This window comes from Meles meles, chromosome 8, assembly GCF_922984935.1.
Source record: "Meles meles chromosome 8, mMelMel3.1 paternal haplotype, whole genome shotgun sequence".
In the NCBI taxonomy this organism is placed as follows: domain Eukaryota; kingdom Metazoa; phylum Chordata; class Mammalia; order Carnivora; family Mustelidae; genus Meles; species Meles meles.
The window spans coordinates 13,466,184-13,484,175 of NC_060073.1; the positions used below are offsets into that span (position 1 = coordinate 13,466,184).

Genomic DNA, 17,992 nt, shown 5'->3' on the forward strand with positions numbered 1-17,992 from the left:
GAGCGTGGGGATCTGGCTGCAGCACTCTGGACCCAGTAGTGGGGCAGAAGCCCTCAGACCCTGATCCACTCACCTGGTCCCTGGGGTCCCTCCATCCCTTCCTATGCCTCCTCTTCCTCCCCTCCCCACCCCCAGCACTCCGCACCTCCAGCTGAGAGCCGTGCGTGGGATCAGAAGGCCCCCGTGAGTCTCAGTGCTGCCGCTCGGCAGCTGGGCAGGTCCTGTAACCCCTGTGAATCACAATTTCCTCACCTGCAAAGTGCAGCTCATCACTTCTATCCCTGAGAGCAGTTGTGAGGATTTAAAGTAATTGCTGCTAAAAATAAATAAAAATAAAAAAATAAATTGCTGCTGCCTAGCACCTGGTGGGAATACATGAGCATTTGTTCCTTTTTGTACTCATGACCAGAAAGGAGAGGGGTAGCAAGCGGGGAGAAGGGGACAGGCTGGGAGGGAAGGAGGGGAGGTGGGCGAGGTGGGAGGATTTGGAACACACTCCGCCCAGCCGGGAGAGGCTAACGAAGAGGACGGCTGGCTGGCAGACTGATTGATTGAGTGGTTCTTTCGTTCGTTCGTTCGTTCATTCATTCATTCATTCATTCATTCCGTAAATGTTTACTGAGCCGCTGCGGGGCATCAGGTCCCGTCCTAGGTGCTGGGGGTACAGAGATGCACGGGCGTCTGAAGCCAGCTCTGCTGTGAACTGCGGAAGGCTCATCTCCGGGGCCTGGAACCTGGGTCTGAACACAGACACCAGAGTGTTCACGGATGGTGGCTTTTACCTTGTTATCTTGCTCCAAGCCTCCGATGGCTTCCTGCTGCCCACAGAACACCGCTCAGAAGCCAGCCTGGCGTGCAGGCTCTCGCAGTGTGATTCCAACCTCTCTGCTACTCTTCCCAGCCTGCATTTAGGAGGACAGAACTCATCCCTGTGGACCCAGGTTCCTGGTCTCTGGGTCTATGAGCACACCTACTCCCCAGCGTAGGCTTGCCTCTGCCAGGGCCGTTCGCCTAGTCCCCAGGGGTCCTGCTTAAAATATTGTCTCTAAAAATCCTTCTTTGTGCTCTCCAGCAGCCCTGCATTCCCAGCCCTGGGTCCTACCCTTCCCGGGGACCAGCACCTGTCTCCTTGCATGATGACGTCTCATCACCTGGGCAATGAGCCCCACGAGGTGGCCCCCTGGCTAGGTGACTAATGCGCACTGGGCCCCCCACGTGGTGCCTGCTAGGGCTCCTTCAATGAACCATCGCTACGGAGAGGATTCTTTCTTTTTCTGGCCACAGAGCCAACTAGAAGGAGAGAGCAGAGCACACGGGGGTAGGGGACAGCTGTGAAGCTATGAGAAGAACATGGACGGGGGGTGGGGGGCTAGGCCAACCCATCTTTGATTCCTGCTCTGTCACCAGAGCGACCTTGGATGGGCCACTTCACCTCGACGTCTTGGTTTCTTCATCAGGGGACGGGAGAAACAGCCCTGCCTCCCCGGGCTGTTGTAAGGGTTAGAACTTGGGTCAAGCACCTGTAGCATACGGCAGGTGGCCAAGGGTCACTGCTATCATCACAGGAGATATATTAAATTTGAGAAGGAGGGCGCCTGGGTGGCTCAGTGGGTTAAGCCACTGCCTTCGGCTCAGGTCATGATCTCAGGGTCCTGAGATCGAGTCCCACGTCGGGCTCTCTGCTCAGCAGGGAGCCTGCTTCCTTCTCTCTCTCTCTCTCTGCCTGCCTCTCTATCTACTTGTGATCTCTCTGTCAAATAAATAAGTAAAATCTTAAAAAAAAAAAAGCCTTTAAATTTGAGAAGGATGCCTGGTGTCCACCGCTGGTGAGTGATAAACAAAATGTGGTGTATGCCTGTAATGGAATATTGCTCGTCATTAAAAAGGAGTGAAACGGATACACGCTTCCGCCATGAGGACGTTATGCTGGGTGGAAGACCCAGTCACAGGAGACAGACAGCACGACTCCATTGTGAAATGTCCAGAACAGGCAAATCTGCAGAGGCAGAAAGTGGATTGGGGGCTAGGGTTAGGGCTTGGGGAGGAGAAGGGACTGCTGATGGCTGAAGGGGCTCTTCTCAGGGAGACGACAGTTTTCTAAAGCTGGTAGGGGTGCTACAGCTCTGAATATCCTGAAAGCCATTGAATTGTACACTTTAAGTAGGTGATTTACATCGTAGGTGTATTATATCACAAGCTGTTATTTAAAAAAAAAAAAAAGGTGTCTGGATTCCCAGGAAGTACAGAGAACACTTCTACCCAGAGAGAGTCAGAGATGATTTCTGGGGAAAATGAGTAAGCTAGAGAAGGAGCCCAAGGGCACAGCCTCGTATTTCTGTTGCGGGAGCCACCTTCCTGCACCTGCTTCCTCAAATGGGACCAACCGCCCTTTCAAATGAAGAAAGGAGTGGTGTCGCAAGTTTTGGTGTGGCTCGGCAACGGGCTCCGAGAGCAACCTCTCTCTCTGGCGCCCAGCTTCAGGGGTGAGGGGCTGATGCAAATCTGCCCCCCACCCCCTGCCTCGGCCGTGGCGCTGAGCCTGGGGCAGAGGGCTCTTCTGTTAGGAGAACACCTGCCACGTAAAGAGTAGGGGAAGGCACAGACTGGGAAGTTGAGGTGACAGTCTTCCTTCACCAGCCCCATTTTACGAACAAGGAACGTCAGGCTCCGAGTGGGCCATCATGTCCAAGGTCATTCAAATGAGCACGTTGTGGAGTGGGTAATTAAATCTGGGTGAGCCTGGCGATGGGTGTTATGGAGGGCACATACTGCGTGGGGCACTGGGTGTGGTGCATGAACAATGAATTTTGGAACTCTGAAAAAAAATTAAAAAAAATCTGGATCTGGCTCATAGGTCCTGTTCATTTTAGATTTTGCTATTTCTTTACATTCGTTCTTGCGTAGGAAATGTGTGGTGGTTGTGAAACATCAGAATATACAGTGCTTGAGAAATGTATTGTTAATGGCATTGCTCAGAAATGGCCACCGTGAACACGTTGGCCTGTTTCCGACGTACGCACAGTCATTGAAATAAGCCCTTCTTTATGTCATCAGATAGTTGACCAAAACGCCATTGTGTACGGCTGCTTAGAACCCCATCTTCTGGCTGTGTTCCCCCTCAGTTATCCCCCAACCGCCGAACCCTGGGGTGTGCCCTTGAACACATCTTGGAATGTTATGCCCCACTCTGTCCCCCTCTGCTGCCTGAGCTGGGGGTCCCAGATGACAGTGAGCCACGAGAGCAGCCTAGGCCAGCGGATGGGGAGTGGAGGTAGAATGGAACTCGGGGCCAGATGTCATCGACAGAGCCACCTTGAGAGTTTCTAAGGAGTGACGTGGCATCCATGAATCATCGTCCATTAACCTGGTTCCAACTGTTCTTTAGCTAGGGGCGTTGCTGCCCTTGGACCCTCTTCTCTGACCCCAGGGATTGTTCTTGGATCTCTTTTTCCTGCCAGCCCAGGGGAAGATGATTCCCAAGTGTGTTGGGTGTGACTCCAGGAGATAGAGTCTTTCCTCTAACATCTTTGGGAGGACCCTTCCTCCCGGGTTTCAAGGCACACACTCCAGTCCTTGTTTGAGCACAAGGAGTCCTGAGGTGGGACGCATCTGATGGCTCCCGGACACGCTGCAGTCTGAGTCACACAGGCCACCATGAGTCACCACAGGGCGGGCTGCGGACGGGTGGTTAAACCCAGGACCACAACTTTTGGTCACACCAGCCACTCTCCACAGGTTTTGATTTTTTTTTTCTAACATATGCTCATGGGTCCCTCAGCATCCTGTTTCCTGGGCCCAGTGTTCCCTCCCAGGCCCCAGGTGGACTCGTGTACTGGGGGCATGGGAAGGGCTCTGGGCCACTCAGGCACTGGCCAGCTGTGGGACCCCGAGGACCCCAAGCCCTGCAGCCCCTCAGTTCTTCCCCTGTAGTGGAGACGGGAAGCACTGGGGAGCTTGTGGGAGGACCAGAGGGAATATGGGGAACAATGAAAGGCAGGGGCTTGGCCTCTGCTGTTTGGACAGTCCAAGACCAGTCCAAGAGCCTCCAGCTCTTCCCCACACGAGCTCTGGGACTTCCGTACATGATGCCGCAGTTTCTTCATCTGTAAAATGGGGTAGCAACAGGACTACATCATGGAGTTGTAAGGATTATGTGGGTTAATGAAAGCAGTAGGCTGTTGTCTGGCTTCTGGTGCCGACAGTAACTTCTGTGAGTTCGGGTGGGGGGGTGGCGGGGGAGGGGCGGAGGGGAGGACAGAGTGAGGAGAGGCCCCGGTTCACTCTTGGTGAGGTCAACATGTCACTGTCTTGGTTCAGGACAAAACGTCGTGCAAGCATTTGCCTGGGCTTGTTTCTGCCTAAAACAATACAGATTCCCTTGTATTGTGTAGAATGGGAGAATTCAGAGACAAAAAATGGACTAATTACCCCAAATCTTAAGCCAAAGTCCATGAGAAATATCAATCTTTATGTTTAGTTTTTGCTCTACCCTTTGTTTCTCCAGCAGTCAGTGCAGAAACGTCAGCTACCAGGGGTGGAGCGGTGTATTCCCGCCAGAGCCCAGAGATGGCTGGGGCCAGGGGGGAGCATGGGCAGACAGACCTCCAGACGGACAGCTATGGGCCGTTTTCCTGCCTTCTCAGGCTGGGCGCCCCTGAACCAGGCACAGACTTGCCTTTGCCTGTTCCCTCTCCTGAACCGGGGCTGCCAGTGCCGACCCCAGAGACCGGTAGGACCAGTGAAGCTCCACATGAAAAGTCCTTGGCCTTGGCACACAGTAGGTCTTCATTAAGAGCTGCTATTACTTCTTCTTATAAAAGAAGAGTCGTAGTAAAAGCCAAGTGCACTATCTGTTTATTTATTTATTTACTTATTTGAGAGGGAGAGAGTGGGGCGGGAGGAGGGGCAGAGACAGAGGTAGCAAGAGAACCTTAAGCAGGCTCCACGCCCAGCACAGAGCCCGATGCTGGCTCAGCATCAGAGTCTCAGGACTCTGAGATCATGACCTGAGCTGAAATCAAGAGTGGGACCCTTAACTGACTGAGCCACCCGGGTGCCCCAAGTGCACTATTTGAAACAAAAATGGTTTAATTCTCCTTGCTTGGAACATGCCCCACCCAGCCATAGTTAACGTCCATGGTTGGCTGCCAGTCCATTAGCTCTCAGCTCTGCCTGCCTTACTCTCCAGCCCTTGACCTAGGACGGGCCTCCATGGTACCAGGAGCCTGGCCCCTAGAGCTCACAGCTGCAGTGTAACATATGGATTAAGAAGAAAATTAGCACGTGTCTTCTGTTGGCTGGGAACTCCATTGGGCAGGTAGTGTATCATGTACTACCCGCTGTATCCCGGGGGCTTTGCACCCTACTTGCCATAGGATGGGGACTCCAAAAATATCGGATAGATATGAGAGAGTGAGCAGGAGAGACAGACAAACAGATACACTCCCCCAGAGGGAGAGTCAGAAGAGAGGAAGGACAACAGAAGGAGCCCCGAGACTTTGAGACTCTGTCCCCACTCACGGGGACTTGTTTGCAGAAGCTGTGGGGTAACTTGAACCAGGAGGTTTTGGAGAAGTGTGGGGGTATTTCTGGGGCTGCCCTATGAGGGGGGAGGGAAGGAGAGGCAGACACTGGAGTCAAATGCTGTCCTCTTACGGCTGGCCAAGAGAGGATGGCCCATCGCGGAGAAGATCCCGAGGCCCCCAGCTCCCCTTCCCTGGGGGGTGCTCTCCATCACTTCCAGGAGCTAACTGACAGGAGATGCTGCTGGGATTGTGGGTGTGTGGCCAGCTTTGTGCCGAGACCAGCAAACCCGAAAGCCCTTTACCCCAGGACCCATGGCCAGCCCGCCTCTCCCATCCATGTCCTCCTGCTGGGTGGGTGCTCTGGACACAGACCTCACAGGCACCCCACCTCCCACCCCAGGCCCTTCCCACCCAATGAACTTCCGATCACAATCACCAGCTCTGTCTTTGTTCTGAGCTCTCCACTGGGGAGAGCAAAGCTACTGTTTGGGGTTCCGGGAGCTCCTGACCTGGCTCTTCTCGGTGGGCTGTGATGTGTCTGTCCCACGCAGTGATGAGTACATGAAAGAGGCTCAGAATCTCTCCTCGTGGATGGTGGAAGACTTAAAATTCCTTTTCAAGCCACCATCATTTGCTACTACATGAAATTTGGACCATCACGTGGAACAAAGTAACTTGATGTGAGAGTGGGATGAGGGGGGGTTTCTTTCTTTCTTTCTTTTTAAAGATTTTATTTATTTATTTGACACAGAGAGAGTGAGAGATCAAAATCAGACAGTCAGGGGGGTGGGCAGCAGGCTCCCTGCCAAGTGGAAAGCCCTATGCGGGGCTCCATCCCAGGACCCTGAGGTCATGACCTGAGCCGAAGGCAGAGAGGCTTAACCCTCTTTTTTTTTTTTTTTTTTTTTAAGATTTTATTTATTTATTTGACCAGGGGGTGGTTTCTTTGGAGAGAGTTCTCAAGAAGGTTTCTCTGAGGAGGTGACATTTGAGCTGAGACCTGATGGGCAGAAGGAGCCAGTATGGAGGCCCAGCCTGGCCCAGGGAGCAGAATCCGGCATGAGAAGGATCCCTCCCACCACTGAGGTCGGGCAAATCGGCAAGAGCCAGACTAGCACTTGTAGGCAGCGGGCATGAGTGTGGACTAGTTGTTAGCGCAGAAGGAAGACGCTGAGCGGGGAGCATGGGGACGACGGGCTCTGACGTATGTCGTCAAACAGGGCAGCCTGGGCTAGGGAGGCAGCAGCAGACATGGTGAGAAGTAGGTGGACTGGGGAGATACGGAAGGGTGGCGAGTGGGGTTGGGAGACTGCAAGGACTTCATGTCGCCCACCTCATGGCGAGTACTCAAGGTCTGGGAGAGGAGGTACCTGAAGGTGGTCTCTCAGGGGGAGCAGGGAGAGCAGTGAATCTGGGAAAGGGGACCTCTGAGTCCGATAGGGGGCACTCTCCATGGCTGAGATGTGGCGACTAGACTGGGTCATCACCAAGGACCCTTCCAGCTCTAGCAGTCTTGGTCAGTGTCCATCGCTGGGGCGTCCACACAGGCAAGGGTCAGAGGGGCTGCTGTGAGGCTGATTTCACAGAGCAACGGCCCGGGTCCCTATCTCCCAGCGGCTCAGCCCTGGGACAGTGTTAGGTCTTTCGCCACCTCTTATCTGCCCCACAGGGATGTTGGCCAAGCCCAGTTATCAGGCGGTTGGTCGCCCAGAGGTCTAACTCCCGGAGGATATCACTGCTGTAGGGGCAGAGCTTGGAACTAAAGGGACTTTCCAGCCTGTTATGGTCTAAGGGGGAGAAGGTGGGGGGGACCTCTGGCCTGGATTGAACCTCTCTTTCTCTGCCCATATTTCTTGATCTGCTGACCCCGGATTCTTTTCCAGGAAATCCTCAAGCCCATTCCTTTGGGACACTCCCCCGTGCCAACTCCCTACCACCAACTGCACTAAGTATGAATTTCCTCCTGGGAAGGAACAGGTCTTGCAGCTCCACAACATCTTATTACTCTTCTATGCTGTGTGACAAACTGACACAGATTTAGCAACATTTGTAGCTTGTGAGGCAGGGAGAGAATATGTGTGGGTGGGAAGGCCCTAAGTGGGTTCAGGTCAACCTAAATTATGTCCTTGGCACCAGATGTAGACATCGGTCTCTTGAGAGTTTGATTAATGTGGGTCAGTCCCAGGGACCTGGATCACTTCTAGACCTGTTCACAGGAGCAACTGTCATCGACTGAGCAGTGACTGCATGCCAGGTCCTGGGCTAACTTCTGCCTCAGCCAGGGCTCTGGGGCATGCAGCTGAACCTCCTCCCCTGGATACAGAGCAGGAAAATGAATTTATTGAAAGGAAATGAGGTAGTTCAATAAAATTGCAGGAAGAGAACCAGGGGCCAAAAGCAGGCCTTAGGAGGGGTGTGGGGAGGCCCTGGCTGCCACTGCTGTTGTGATTCAGACCCTGTGGCTGGCAGCGTAGGGCCTGGACCCTGGATCCCCGCTCTGGTATGGTGGACACTGCCACCCCCAGAACTGGGTCTACACCACTGGTTCAGCCGGGAGATGTCCTCCTGGCCTCCACTTCTCGGTCACGAGCTCCGGAGGACAAGTCTTGACTGGATACTCCCATTCGATGGAGTCCTAGTCATATGCCTGAGCCGCAAGGGAGGCTAGGAATCTATTTGGCACTCTTTTTTCAAGAATGAGAGGTCTGCCCTCCACCAAGATTCCTAGGAAGTGGAATTCTAGAAAGCAGAAAGCAGAAAGGGGGCCGGTCAGCCCACAGCAAGTCTGCCACACACACACTCTCATTTGTTCCTTCTGACAACCCAGTGAGGTAGGGATAGTTGTCCCCACTTTATAAACAATGATAATGAGGTACAGAGAGGTTAAGGAACCTGCCTAGGGTCACACAGCTATAAAGTGGTAGACACTAGGTTCCAGCCTAGACTCTCTGACTGCCGAACCCACACCCTCAGCCACTGCTCTCATCCCCCAGTGGATGTTGATGAAATGGAATTTCTAGGGCCGCTAACCTGGATTGTGGGGCCTAAAGGAGAGACTTCCCTCCGGGCTGGGGTGCCTGAGAGCAACTGGCCTCCAAGAATTGGCCCTATCCTGTCTGATTGCAATAGCTTTGTCCAACAGACGGAATGGCCCTTCGGGGGACCTAGGAATGGGGGTGAGCAAATGCAGCTTTCGAAGCTTCCTGTCTCTTTTGTTTTTGAGTCATGTCCTTGATTCCTGCATTCTGTCTCCTTAAGCCAGTAGGCGTGGGAGAAAGGGTCTCTCCATTCTTTGGCTCAAGATAGGATGTCCTTGGGGCGCGTGGGAGGCTCAGTTGGTTGAACAACAGACGGGTTCTTGGTTTCTGCTACAGTTGTGATCTCCGGGTCATGGGATTGAGTCCCGTGTCAAGCTCCATGCTCTGCAGGAATCTGTCTCTAGCCCTCTTTGCCTCTCCCTCTGCCGCTCCCTCCACTCTCTCTCTCTCTCTCTCTCTGTGTCTCTCAAATAAATAAATAAATCTAAAAAAAAAAAGGGATGTACTCTGTTTTCCCCACCCCCTTCCAATGAGTACTCTGTTAACTTTAGTTAAGCGAGAAAGGACACTGTCCTGTGCTGATGCCAAGGTCATTTCATTACCACACCTTTGCTCACACCCGGAATGCCCTGTTTCCCTCCCTTCTGTTCACTGCCTATCCATCCAGGGGAGAGCCAGCTCCTTGTTCTCATGGAGACTTCTGTTTTTACAAACGGGAAAGCAATACGCAACTTTGTAAAAAGCATTCTAAGTTATAGGTGCTTTTATTTCCAAAGGATGGTCTCCGAAGGGTGAAACTGAGCAAGTGATAGGTACAACTTTAATCTTAATAGATTTATTTCCCAAATGCCTGTGGCAGTCTGCGGTCCCATTAAAGAAGCAGAGGGGCTGCGTCTTCTGGAAAAGCTCCCTGGGAGATTCTGAAGTGCGCCCCAGGACAAGAACCACCGGTTCCAGCCAGGCCCAGAATGGCCCCCAGGCTCCCGAAAGGGGTGTCAGGAGAGAATCTGGAAGCAGATGAGTGGGCTCTCCAGGGAAGTGAGGAAACACTTCTTATCAGCCCTCCCATTTCCTTCAGGCTGGGGAAACCCTCCTTTCTTTGGGGAACTTCCTCTGAGACCCTCTATAAAATGTCAAAGGAGAATCTGAGCTTTGTGAACCCCGCAGGAGCAGGAAGACTTTTGGGCAGGTTAGCGCTTTCCCTCTCGTGGTGGAGCTGATTTCAGGGGGGTATGTGTTCACCCTCCGGGGAGGGGTCTCGCCCGGGCTGAGAGGTTCTGGAGGGCTGGCTGGGACTACGTGTGGCTTTCAGGGGTCGGCAGCGGCAAGACTTCTCATCCCTGCCCTTCATACTCCTTCGAAGGCCTCCTCGGCTGTGAAGGTAGAGCGTGGAGGGCATGGGAGTGTGTGTGTTTGGCTTTCAGAGCTGTGAGGCGGGGACGCACTAGCCAAGCACTGTTCATTCCTGGGAAGGCCGCCGGTCATTGATTCTTGGTTCTCTCTCTTCTTTCACAGACTCTGAGGGGCCCATTCAGTACAAACCAATAAAGGTAATATTCTCTTCTTCACATGCAGGCTCACAGGAAAGCCAGCCTCAGCTGCCTGTCATGGTCTGCCTCACTCCCTTCAGAAAGGGTCCCAGCATCCTGGAGTTTCAGGGGCTTCTTGTCATACCTTCTCTTTCTCCACCCCACTCCCAAGGGGTGTGTGTGTGTGTGTGTGTGTGTGTGTGTGTGTGTGTGTGACAAGCTGTGCTCTTCATTGCAGAAGAAAGCCAAGATGAAAGTTCCCCTTCTTCTGGCTCTTCTACTGGGGACAGTTTCAACTCTCCATCTGGGTAAGTCTCCTTGTCCTTCAGTCTCGTTCCACTTTGCTCCTTTCTAGAGTAGATGGGGTCACAGCCACAGAACCTCCTCCTTCGGGGGCCCTGCCCTACACCAGGATCTTTGCACACAGATCTCTACAGCCAGGAGCCGAAGGGGCTCCTCGGGGCAACTCTATTGTGACATTTTTGATTTTGATTTTGATTTTTGATTTTGTCCTCTCTGCCCAATACCAATGACGAATATAATAATAGCTTCCTTCTACCTTGAGCTCACTGAGTGTGTCATGCTAAAGCATTTTCTATGCACTATCTCCTTTAAACATCACAGCATCCCCATGAGGTACGTAATATTGTGTACCCATCCCACAAACAGAAAAAGAAAGCTAATAGGGGATGGAGCCAGTACCCAAATCTACAGCTGTCTGAATCTAAGTCCTTGCTCTTAACACCATGACCTCTTATGGGAGGATGGGGAGGGGGAGGCTCCTGCTGTTGGCTGTGTCCCAGGCTATCCCACCCCCAGGGGGCAAGGCAGACGCTGTCCGTGGTGCTGGGGAAGAACAGGGGTAGATGTGAAGAAGGGACACTTGGTCTTTCTCCCTGCCAGGGACTCAAATGTCTAACTTGGAGAGCTTCTTAGGGGATGAGGCCGTGCCTCAGGATGGGGAGATGCCAGAGAACGAGGCAAAGGAGGGCCCTACGGGGGAGCTGACGCTGCTGAAGGAAGAGGAGGAGGAGTACTCTGGAAGTGAAGATGCCCCGGAGGAGGAGGGGTCTTTAGAGTCTGCCCCAGCCCTGGATGCAGAGGATGAGGAATTTCAGTGCCCTAAAGAAGAGGACACGGTGAAACTGGAAGACAGCCCTGGGTGCAAGAACTGTCCCCGCTTCCTCCTGGTGAAGAGCGTGAAGAGATTTTATTCAGCTCAGGTGAGCAGCCTGGGGCTGAAGCTGAGGCCTGTGGAGGGGCGGGGACAGATGCCTCCAGCCTGCATCCATATCTGCCTCACTGAAGAGCCTGGGGGTGTCAGCAGGGGCTGGGGCCTGCCCAGGTGTCAGGGTAAGGGGGGGAGTGGCCTGTGGAAACAGATCTCCAGCCTTCAAATGGCTATGGAGGTGGGCATGGGGATGGAGAGGACGGATTTTGAAGATTTGGAGACCCAAGGTTAAGGTTGTATGAATTCCTTTGAGGGGGTCACTCCATCCTTTTTCCTTTCTCCTGTCCCACAGTTTATTTGCCGGAGATGCTACAGGGGCAACCTCATCTCCATCCACAACATCTACTTCAATCACCAGCTCCAGAGCTCCGTCAGCAGGCTCAACCAGGGCCAAGTCTGGATCGGAGGCAGGGTCGTAGGCTGTGTAAGAGGGGTCCCGGCTCTAAGTGGGGAGCACTCCTGACCTCAGCCAGTGCTCACCTTGCTGCAGCTCTGTCTGTGCTTCCCCTTTGGTCCTCCAAAGAACTGGGGACAGACGGACAGCTGGGGTGAGATACTCAGGAGGCCACCTAGGCACTGGGAGGAACCAAGGATTCAGAGTGAGGAGGTTTGGGGCCAAATTCTGCTTAGCCTCTGTCTGTCTGTCTGTGTGACTTGGGGGAGACGGTCAGCCTGGTTCTGCATCTCTGGAATGCGTTTGGGCCAGAAGTATGAGTGCATCACTGCCACGCATAGAATGTAATGGTGATGATCACTGTGGGTCGGCATTGCTGCTGACGAGGACAGTGTCCATCAGGACCCAGCGGTCGAGGGCAAATGTGGGCTGGGGCAGTTCCAGCTCTGCCTACTGCTCTTCCCTCGCGCTCGCCCATGCCCACGTCTTCTGCTCTTGCCTCCTCCAGGGTCGCTGGAAACGCTTTTCCTGGATTGATGGCAGTCGCTGGGACTTTGGATACTGGGCTGCTGGCCAGCCCCGGGCCAGGGGTGGCAGATGTGTGGCCCTGTGTACCCGAGGTGAAGTGGGAGTAGGGATGAAGGATGGGGAGGCGGGGGTCGATGGGAGGCTTGAGGGGTGGGCGCGGTGGTGGGATGGGAGGGGCTCAGAGAAGCGGTGCTGGGAGGGGCCTGTGCCTCCAGGGGGGCACCCGCTGAGTCTTCGGACTCCCTCTCTATGGAGGCAGGAGTGGGGCGGGGTGGTGGGGGGAGGCCCTCTTGGGACGGAGTCAGGGGGAACCAGAGGCTGAAGTCCCCTTCCTGTTCTGCCATCATAGGAGGTCACTGGCGTCGCACTCATTGCCGCAGGCGGCTCCCCTTCATCTGTTCCTACTGAGCGAGACCCAGCCAGGAGTCCAGAGCCACCCACTCCGGGGTAGCTGCCTCCCCTCCCCTGCCTGCTGCCCCTGCTTCCAGCTCCCAGCAATAAAACTGCTTTCCTGAAACTGACTTCTTTTTCCTCTGGTCACTGATTGCCTCCGCTTAGCTCCACCCACGAACTTTCTGCCCTGCAATGACCGCCCTCCCCACTCCACTGTCTCTCATAGCAAGGCGGCTGGAGTATGGGGTGGGGTCCGTGGGGGCTTCCTGAAGATGGAAGAAAGGGCTCAGGGAGCTCCTCACACGACTTCTAATTACTGGCAGGCGCACAGCAGGTGCCGTCAGGACCCCACCTGTTCTCTTCATAGCTGGGCTCTCCCGGTCCTGAACTGGCGTCTCCACACACAGGGACCTTTCCTCCTCCCCACAGAGTGCGGTTGCCTTAATGGGCCAGGGAGTTAACATGTCCCCGGGAACAGTCCACAACAGGCAGGAGCGGAAATACGAGTGTCCCAGTCCCTTGCCCTTCAAATGGACTAATTCTAAGGCATGTATTGGGTACTGTTTCCTAGGGCTTCTCAGGGGATCAACGGCCAGGTACCGGCGGAGGCAGCTGACTTTGTAACGCACATGTTATTGGCTGTCTCCCGTGGTCCGTCTGAATTGTCCTCTTCCTTACAAGTGCCCTTGCGTCTCCCAAATAAGCCACTTGCACTCAAATCCTTGTCTCAAGACTTGTTTCTGGGGAAACCCAATATAAGACGGCATGCTGTAGGTCCAACTCTCTATAAGACCTGGGAAGACCCAGCTTCCAGCCATTCGGGAACATACAGTTGTTTATAATAGAAGCACAACACCGTCTACTAATTGTTACTGCTTATTGCACCCCCATGAAGTACCCCCTGCTGACATTGTGTGATCGATAATTATTACCCCGTTGCCCAAAACCGGGCTCAGAGAAGTTACGGGCCTATGCAAAGACGGACCCAAGGCAGAACCTCTAAATGAGGCCAGTGTTGTGACTCAGCCCTCTGTTCCGGTTGAATGTTCTTTCAACCACTAGGATCCTGTGGCTGGCAGCACGGACTGCTTCCAGGACACGGTCGCCTAGGGATGGAGCACCATGGAGAGGCAGGACACACTCCCTTACCCTTGAGTTCATCTTGGGGCATAGGACTCCAACCCAGCTAGACAGGAGGGAGTCTCAGTCGGAGGCGGGGAAGGAAAGCATTCCAAATCCTTACTCCACCAAAGAGGTGAGCAGAAAATAAGGAGTCAATGCCCTAAAGCGACTTTACATCCCGGACTCTTCAAGTACATAGAATTACAGGTGGCCCCAGATTCCCAGAGGCAAGTCAGGAACCTGAATATTTTGAGTGTGGCCCAGAGTGGGGAAGCTGCCTGTTCTAGCTTGCACGGTTAGTTGAGAAAGACAGAAATCAGACTGCAGCCCATTGTAACTGCTGTTCTGTGACAGTCTGCTGACTTCAAAGATGGTGGAATTCTGGAACACTCTTCTGGGTTCAGCCTGGGGCTGTGTGTTGCGGAGGATGCCGCTAAAGTAGACCTTTCACTCCTTGTCCTCATAAACTATTTTCTGCTGTGGGAAAGCATGGCTTCCCTTTATTCCAATATGCATAATAAAGAGTAACGCTATTTCCCATTGATTAAGCACTTACGAGGTGCCAGGCTTTATGCTAAGTGGAGGTGGACTTTGTCTTGGTCCTCATCCATCTCGTCTGTTGGGGCTGTGTGTTGTGACAGAAGTGGGCCTTCCAGTCCATGGAGATCCCCTGTGGGGGATTCATGCAAGAAAGAGCCGTAAAAGAGGCGTTGGGATGCCTGGGAACATTCTGGGCATGGATCTGGGCATGCATTCACTCTGTGAAAATCCCCTGAGCAGTCCACCCTCTAGTACATTTTACAGGATGCATGTTATATGTCCACAAGAAAAGTTGTAAAAAAGTAAAAAATGAAATAAGAGGACTGGCCTTGCAACCCCAGATGAGGGTTTGTGTGTCATTTTTCATCTCCAACAAGATGCTAACTGAGCTCTGTGGAAGCTAACTTGCATCTTTAGGATGCAATCCCTGGAGTTCGTTTCACTATGTAAAGCACAGAGCAGGAGTTCAATCAACACACAGTGCTTACTTGTTGATTGGGGTCACAGTTCTAGTCCTGGCTTCCTGACAAGGGCCACCTCCCAACCCCGTGAGCCAGGCACTATTCTGGGAACTTGGCTCATTAGATGGAGGTCCTGCCATGAGCCTCTGCTCTTGGAGGAGAAAACGGAGCCACAGATGGGCTGAATTTGGACTCAGGATTCCAGGATGCATCACACTACCCTGTCCCTCAAGATGGAGAGACCCGCCCTCTGCACAATGTGGGGCAGGGCTGAATCTCGAGACAAGAGGCAGTGTTTGGATCCTGTGAATAGAAATGCAAACAGTTGGCTGGAGGATTGGAGGCTTATGGCTGCCGGAGATGGTGGCCCCACTGGCCAGAATGTCTGGGGCTAACGCAGTTGGGCCTATCAAAGAAAGCACGGATGTGGGAATCTGACAGGGTCACACGTGCCGCTTCTTACTAGTTGTGTCAACACAACATTTAACCTCTCCTGCCGTGCAGTAGATATGGAGGTTAGAGACGACAATTCCTAATTTGCAGGAGGATTATAAAAATTAAGTAAGTAGGATCGCAGAGATTAAAGCCTTAATGAAACATAGTGTTTGGTCCATGGTGGATCTTCAACAGTATTATTTTGGGATCAGACAAGCTTCACTGGTCAGTGAGGAGGCCACTGAAGTCAATGGACTGTCTTTGCTCAGGGTTTGTGTGTAAAGAAAATAGGGTGAATGTGAAGAGGGGCAAGTTGCAGAGGAGAGAGGTCTGTGAGAGGAGGCAGAGGGAGGGGAGCCATAGGGAGGCTAAGAAGCTAGAAGGCCTGGGTTTAGGCCTGTCTCTGATTTGCTGTGTCTTAAGCACTCTGAGAAGTCATTCTCTCATAATGAAATGGATGTTCCAATGAAAAGACACATGTAAAGCTTATCATGGTGCAAGCTGTCTTTACTGGTCACCCCAAACACTAAGGAAATGATATCCTCGGCCAGGCCCAGGATGGGCAAGAAAAATGGGAGGGGGTCTAGCTCTCCCACTAGGGAGATCTCAAGTTCAAAACCTGGACCAGGGGCACCTGGGTGGACTCAGAGGGTTAAAGCCTCTGCCTTCGGTTCAGGTCATGATCCCAGGGTCCTGGGATCGAGCCCCGCATCGGGCTCTCTCCTTGGTGGGGAGCCTGCTTCCTCCTCTTTCTCTCTCTCTCTGCCTGCCTCTCTGCCTACTTGTGATCTCTCTCTGTCGAATAAATAGATAAAATCTTTAAAAAAAACCTGGACCAGGTTTTGGGGGCATGAAATTGACCCAGCCCCCAGTCCCTGAGTCAGGAAGAGAAGCCGAGAGTCAAGTCTGTTGGGCTGTGGTGATAATGGGCAAGACCGTTACTCTGCAATTGAGCACAGAAATGAGGTCTCAGATACTTCTCCATTTGTAGGTCCCCTGAGAGCACAGAGGAGGGGGAGGACTGAGGCCTTTTCACCTTCTGGGCTACCTCTCTGGTATTCTGGGTACTGGTGTGCTGGGCTGGAATCCAAGAATGAAATATGTGCTGCCTGGTGGGATGGCACAGAGTTGAGACAGACACCCACCCCCCCAAGTCCTCTAGCTCTTGGTGGTGGTATCCAGCAAAATTAGGGCTCAGCACTTGGTGGCTTCTTCTTGGACTGCAATGAATTTGGCCAGAGCTTGATTGATTCAAACTTTGCTATTTTGTTAATTATGGATTTTTTGCATGTATTTTGATTTTTAATAAAGATTACATTAAAATAGTGTTTCTCTTGACAGCTGAATTCTTTAGTGGGCTCTTAAATTTTGCAACTGAGGCAGGTGCCTTGCTCACATCCCCCTAGTCCTACCCCTGGTGGTGATAGAATGCTGGTGGGAGATGAGGAGTGAGGGTGGGGGGAAGGGTGGCCTGGAGTGTCTCAACGACTCTGCATGAAGTTTTCCAATCTGGCTGCTGCCTCCTGGCCATAAGATTATGCCTTGAGATTGGACAAAATGGCATGTTTTACATGTTCTAGATCAGTGATCTAGAAGCTGATGGGGTGACAGAGGACATTTGGGAATGTGGAGAGACATTTCTGGTCATCATGACTCAGGGAGGTGATAGTGACCACTGGTGGGTAGAGGGGATGCTGCTAAATTCATTCCAATGCACAGGACACCCCTCAGCAAAGAACTATTTTACTGCAAATAATAATAGCAGGAAGGTTGAGAACCTTGTTCTAGAGCCACATCATAAAAAATGAGCACAAAATTTTAAAGATGTGGAAGAGAAGGAAAAGGAAGAGGACAGGGAAAGAAAGGAAGAAAGTGAAGGAGAGAGAGAGAGAGAGAGACAGAGAGTCAGACAAAGACTGAGACAGAGAATCAGAGAGAGAGACAAGGGTTTCAAACCAAAAAGACTTAGAAATCCCAGTTCTCCTACTTCCTGTGCAAACTTGGCAAGTTGCCTTCCCTCTCTGAACCTCATCTCCTCGTCTGTAAAGTAAGGATCAGCATACCTTCTTGTGGAATGAGGTGAAGATGAGAATTCAGGGATGTGATGCATATAGAGGACTTGGTCGAGATACGTGAGTGCTCAGGAGGGCAGAGGCTCCCTTGGTCTCCTACCTCCTCCCCACATGGTCTCCCAGCTCCCTGGGATTCCCCACCTCATTAGCTGGGATATCGACCAGGAGAAGGCTGCTCCTGGGGTTAAGGAGTGTTGTTCTTCCCCTAGGACACTATAGGGGCAGTATTAATGCCTAGACAACAGTCAGCTAGGGTACTCTTGAGCACACCAGGGTGTCTGGATACCCACATGTGAAGGGAGCCCTGGACAATAGGTCTCTGCAGTCCCAAAAGACAGCAGTTCTCAAGGGTGAGAGGACTGAGTAAAGCTCTTCTTATCAGCTCCTCTGTGCTCCCCCACAGCAGGGGGCAATCATCCTTGCCTCTTCCAGCTTTCCCGGAAGCCCAGCGTAAGAGCCTTGACCCAGCCTCCTCTGGGGCCCAACAGCCAGAAGCACTAAGAGTGGAGGCCAGAGATTCCCGGAGGTGAGTGCTTGACCCACTTGGAAGCCCGTCCTCAGGACCACAGTGGCCACTATCCTTTTCCCCTCGTTTCCCTGTATGAATGATGGTGGCCCTGACTCAGAGCAGGCCCGTTCTTGCAGGGGCAAGAGTCTGAGCTAAGGACCGTCTGGGGGAGAAGGGATGGGGCTTTCAGGAAAAAGGAACTTTTGCTCCTGAGCT

At 52.8% G+C, this 17,992-nt stretch overlaps 1 protein-coding gene across 1 annotated transcript; it reads left to right on the top strand.

Annotated features, from left to right (window-relative positions):
* The first annotated feature begins 10,087 nt into the window (after nucleotides 1–10,087).
* LOC123949742 (bone marrow proteoglycan-like) lies at nucleotides 10,088–12,719 on the top strand. Its single transcript, XM_046017331.1, has 6 exons — nucleotides 10,088–10,113; nucleotides 10,331–10,400; nucleotides 10,996–11,315; nucleotides 11,616–11,747; nucleotides 12,226–12,337; nucleotides 12,595–12,719. Exons 2-6 carry the CDS (start codon nucleotides 10,343–10,345, stop codon nucleotides 12,651–12,653), a joined length of 681 nt encoding a protein of 226 aa, XP_045873287.1. The 5' UTR covers nucleotides 10,088–10,113; nucleotides 10,331–10,342; the 3' UTR covers nucleotides 12,654–12,719.
* Nucleotides 12,720–17,992: the final 5,273 nt, after the last annotated feature.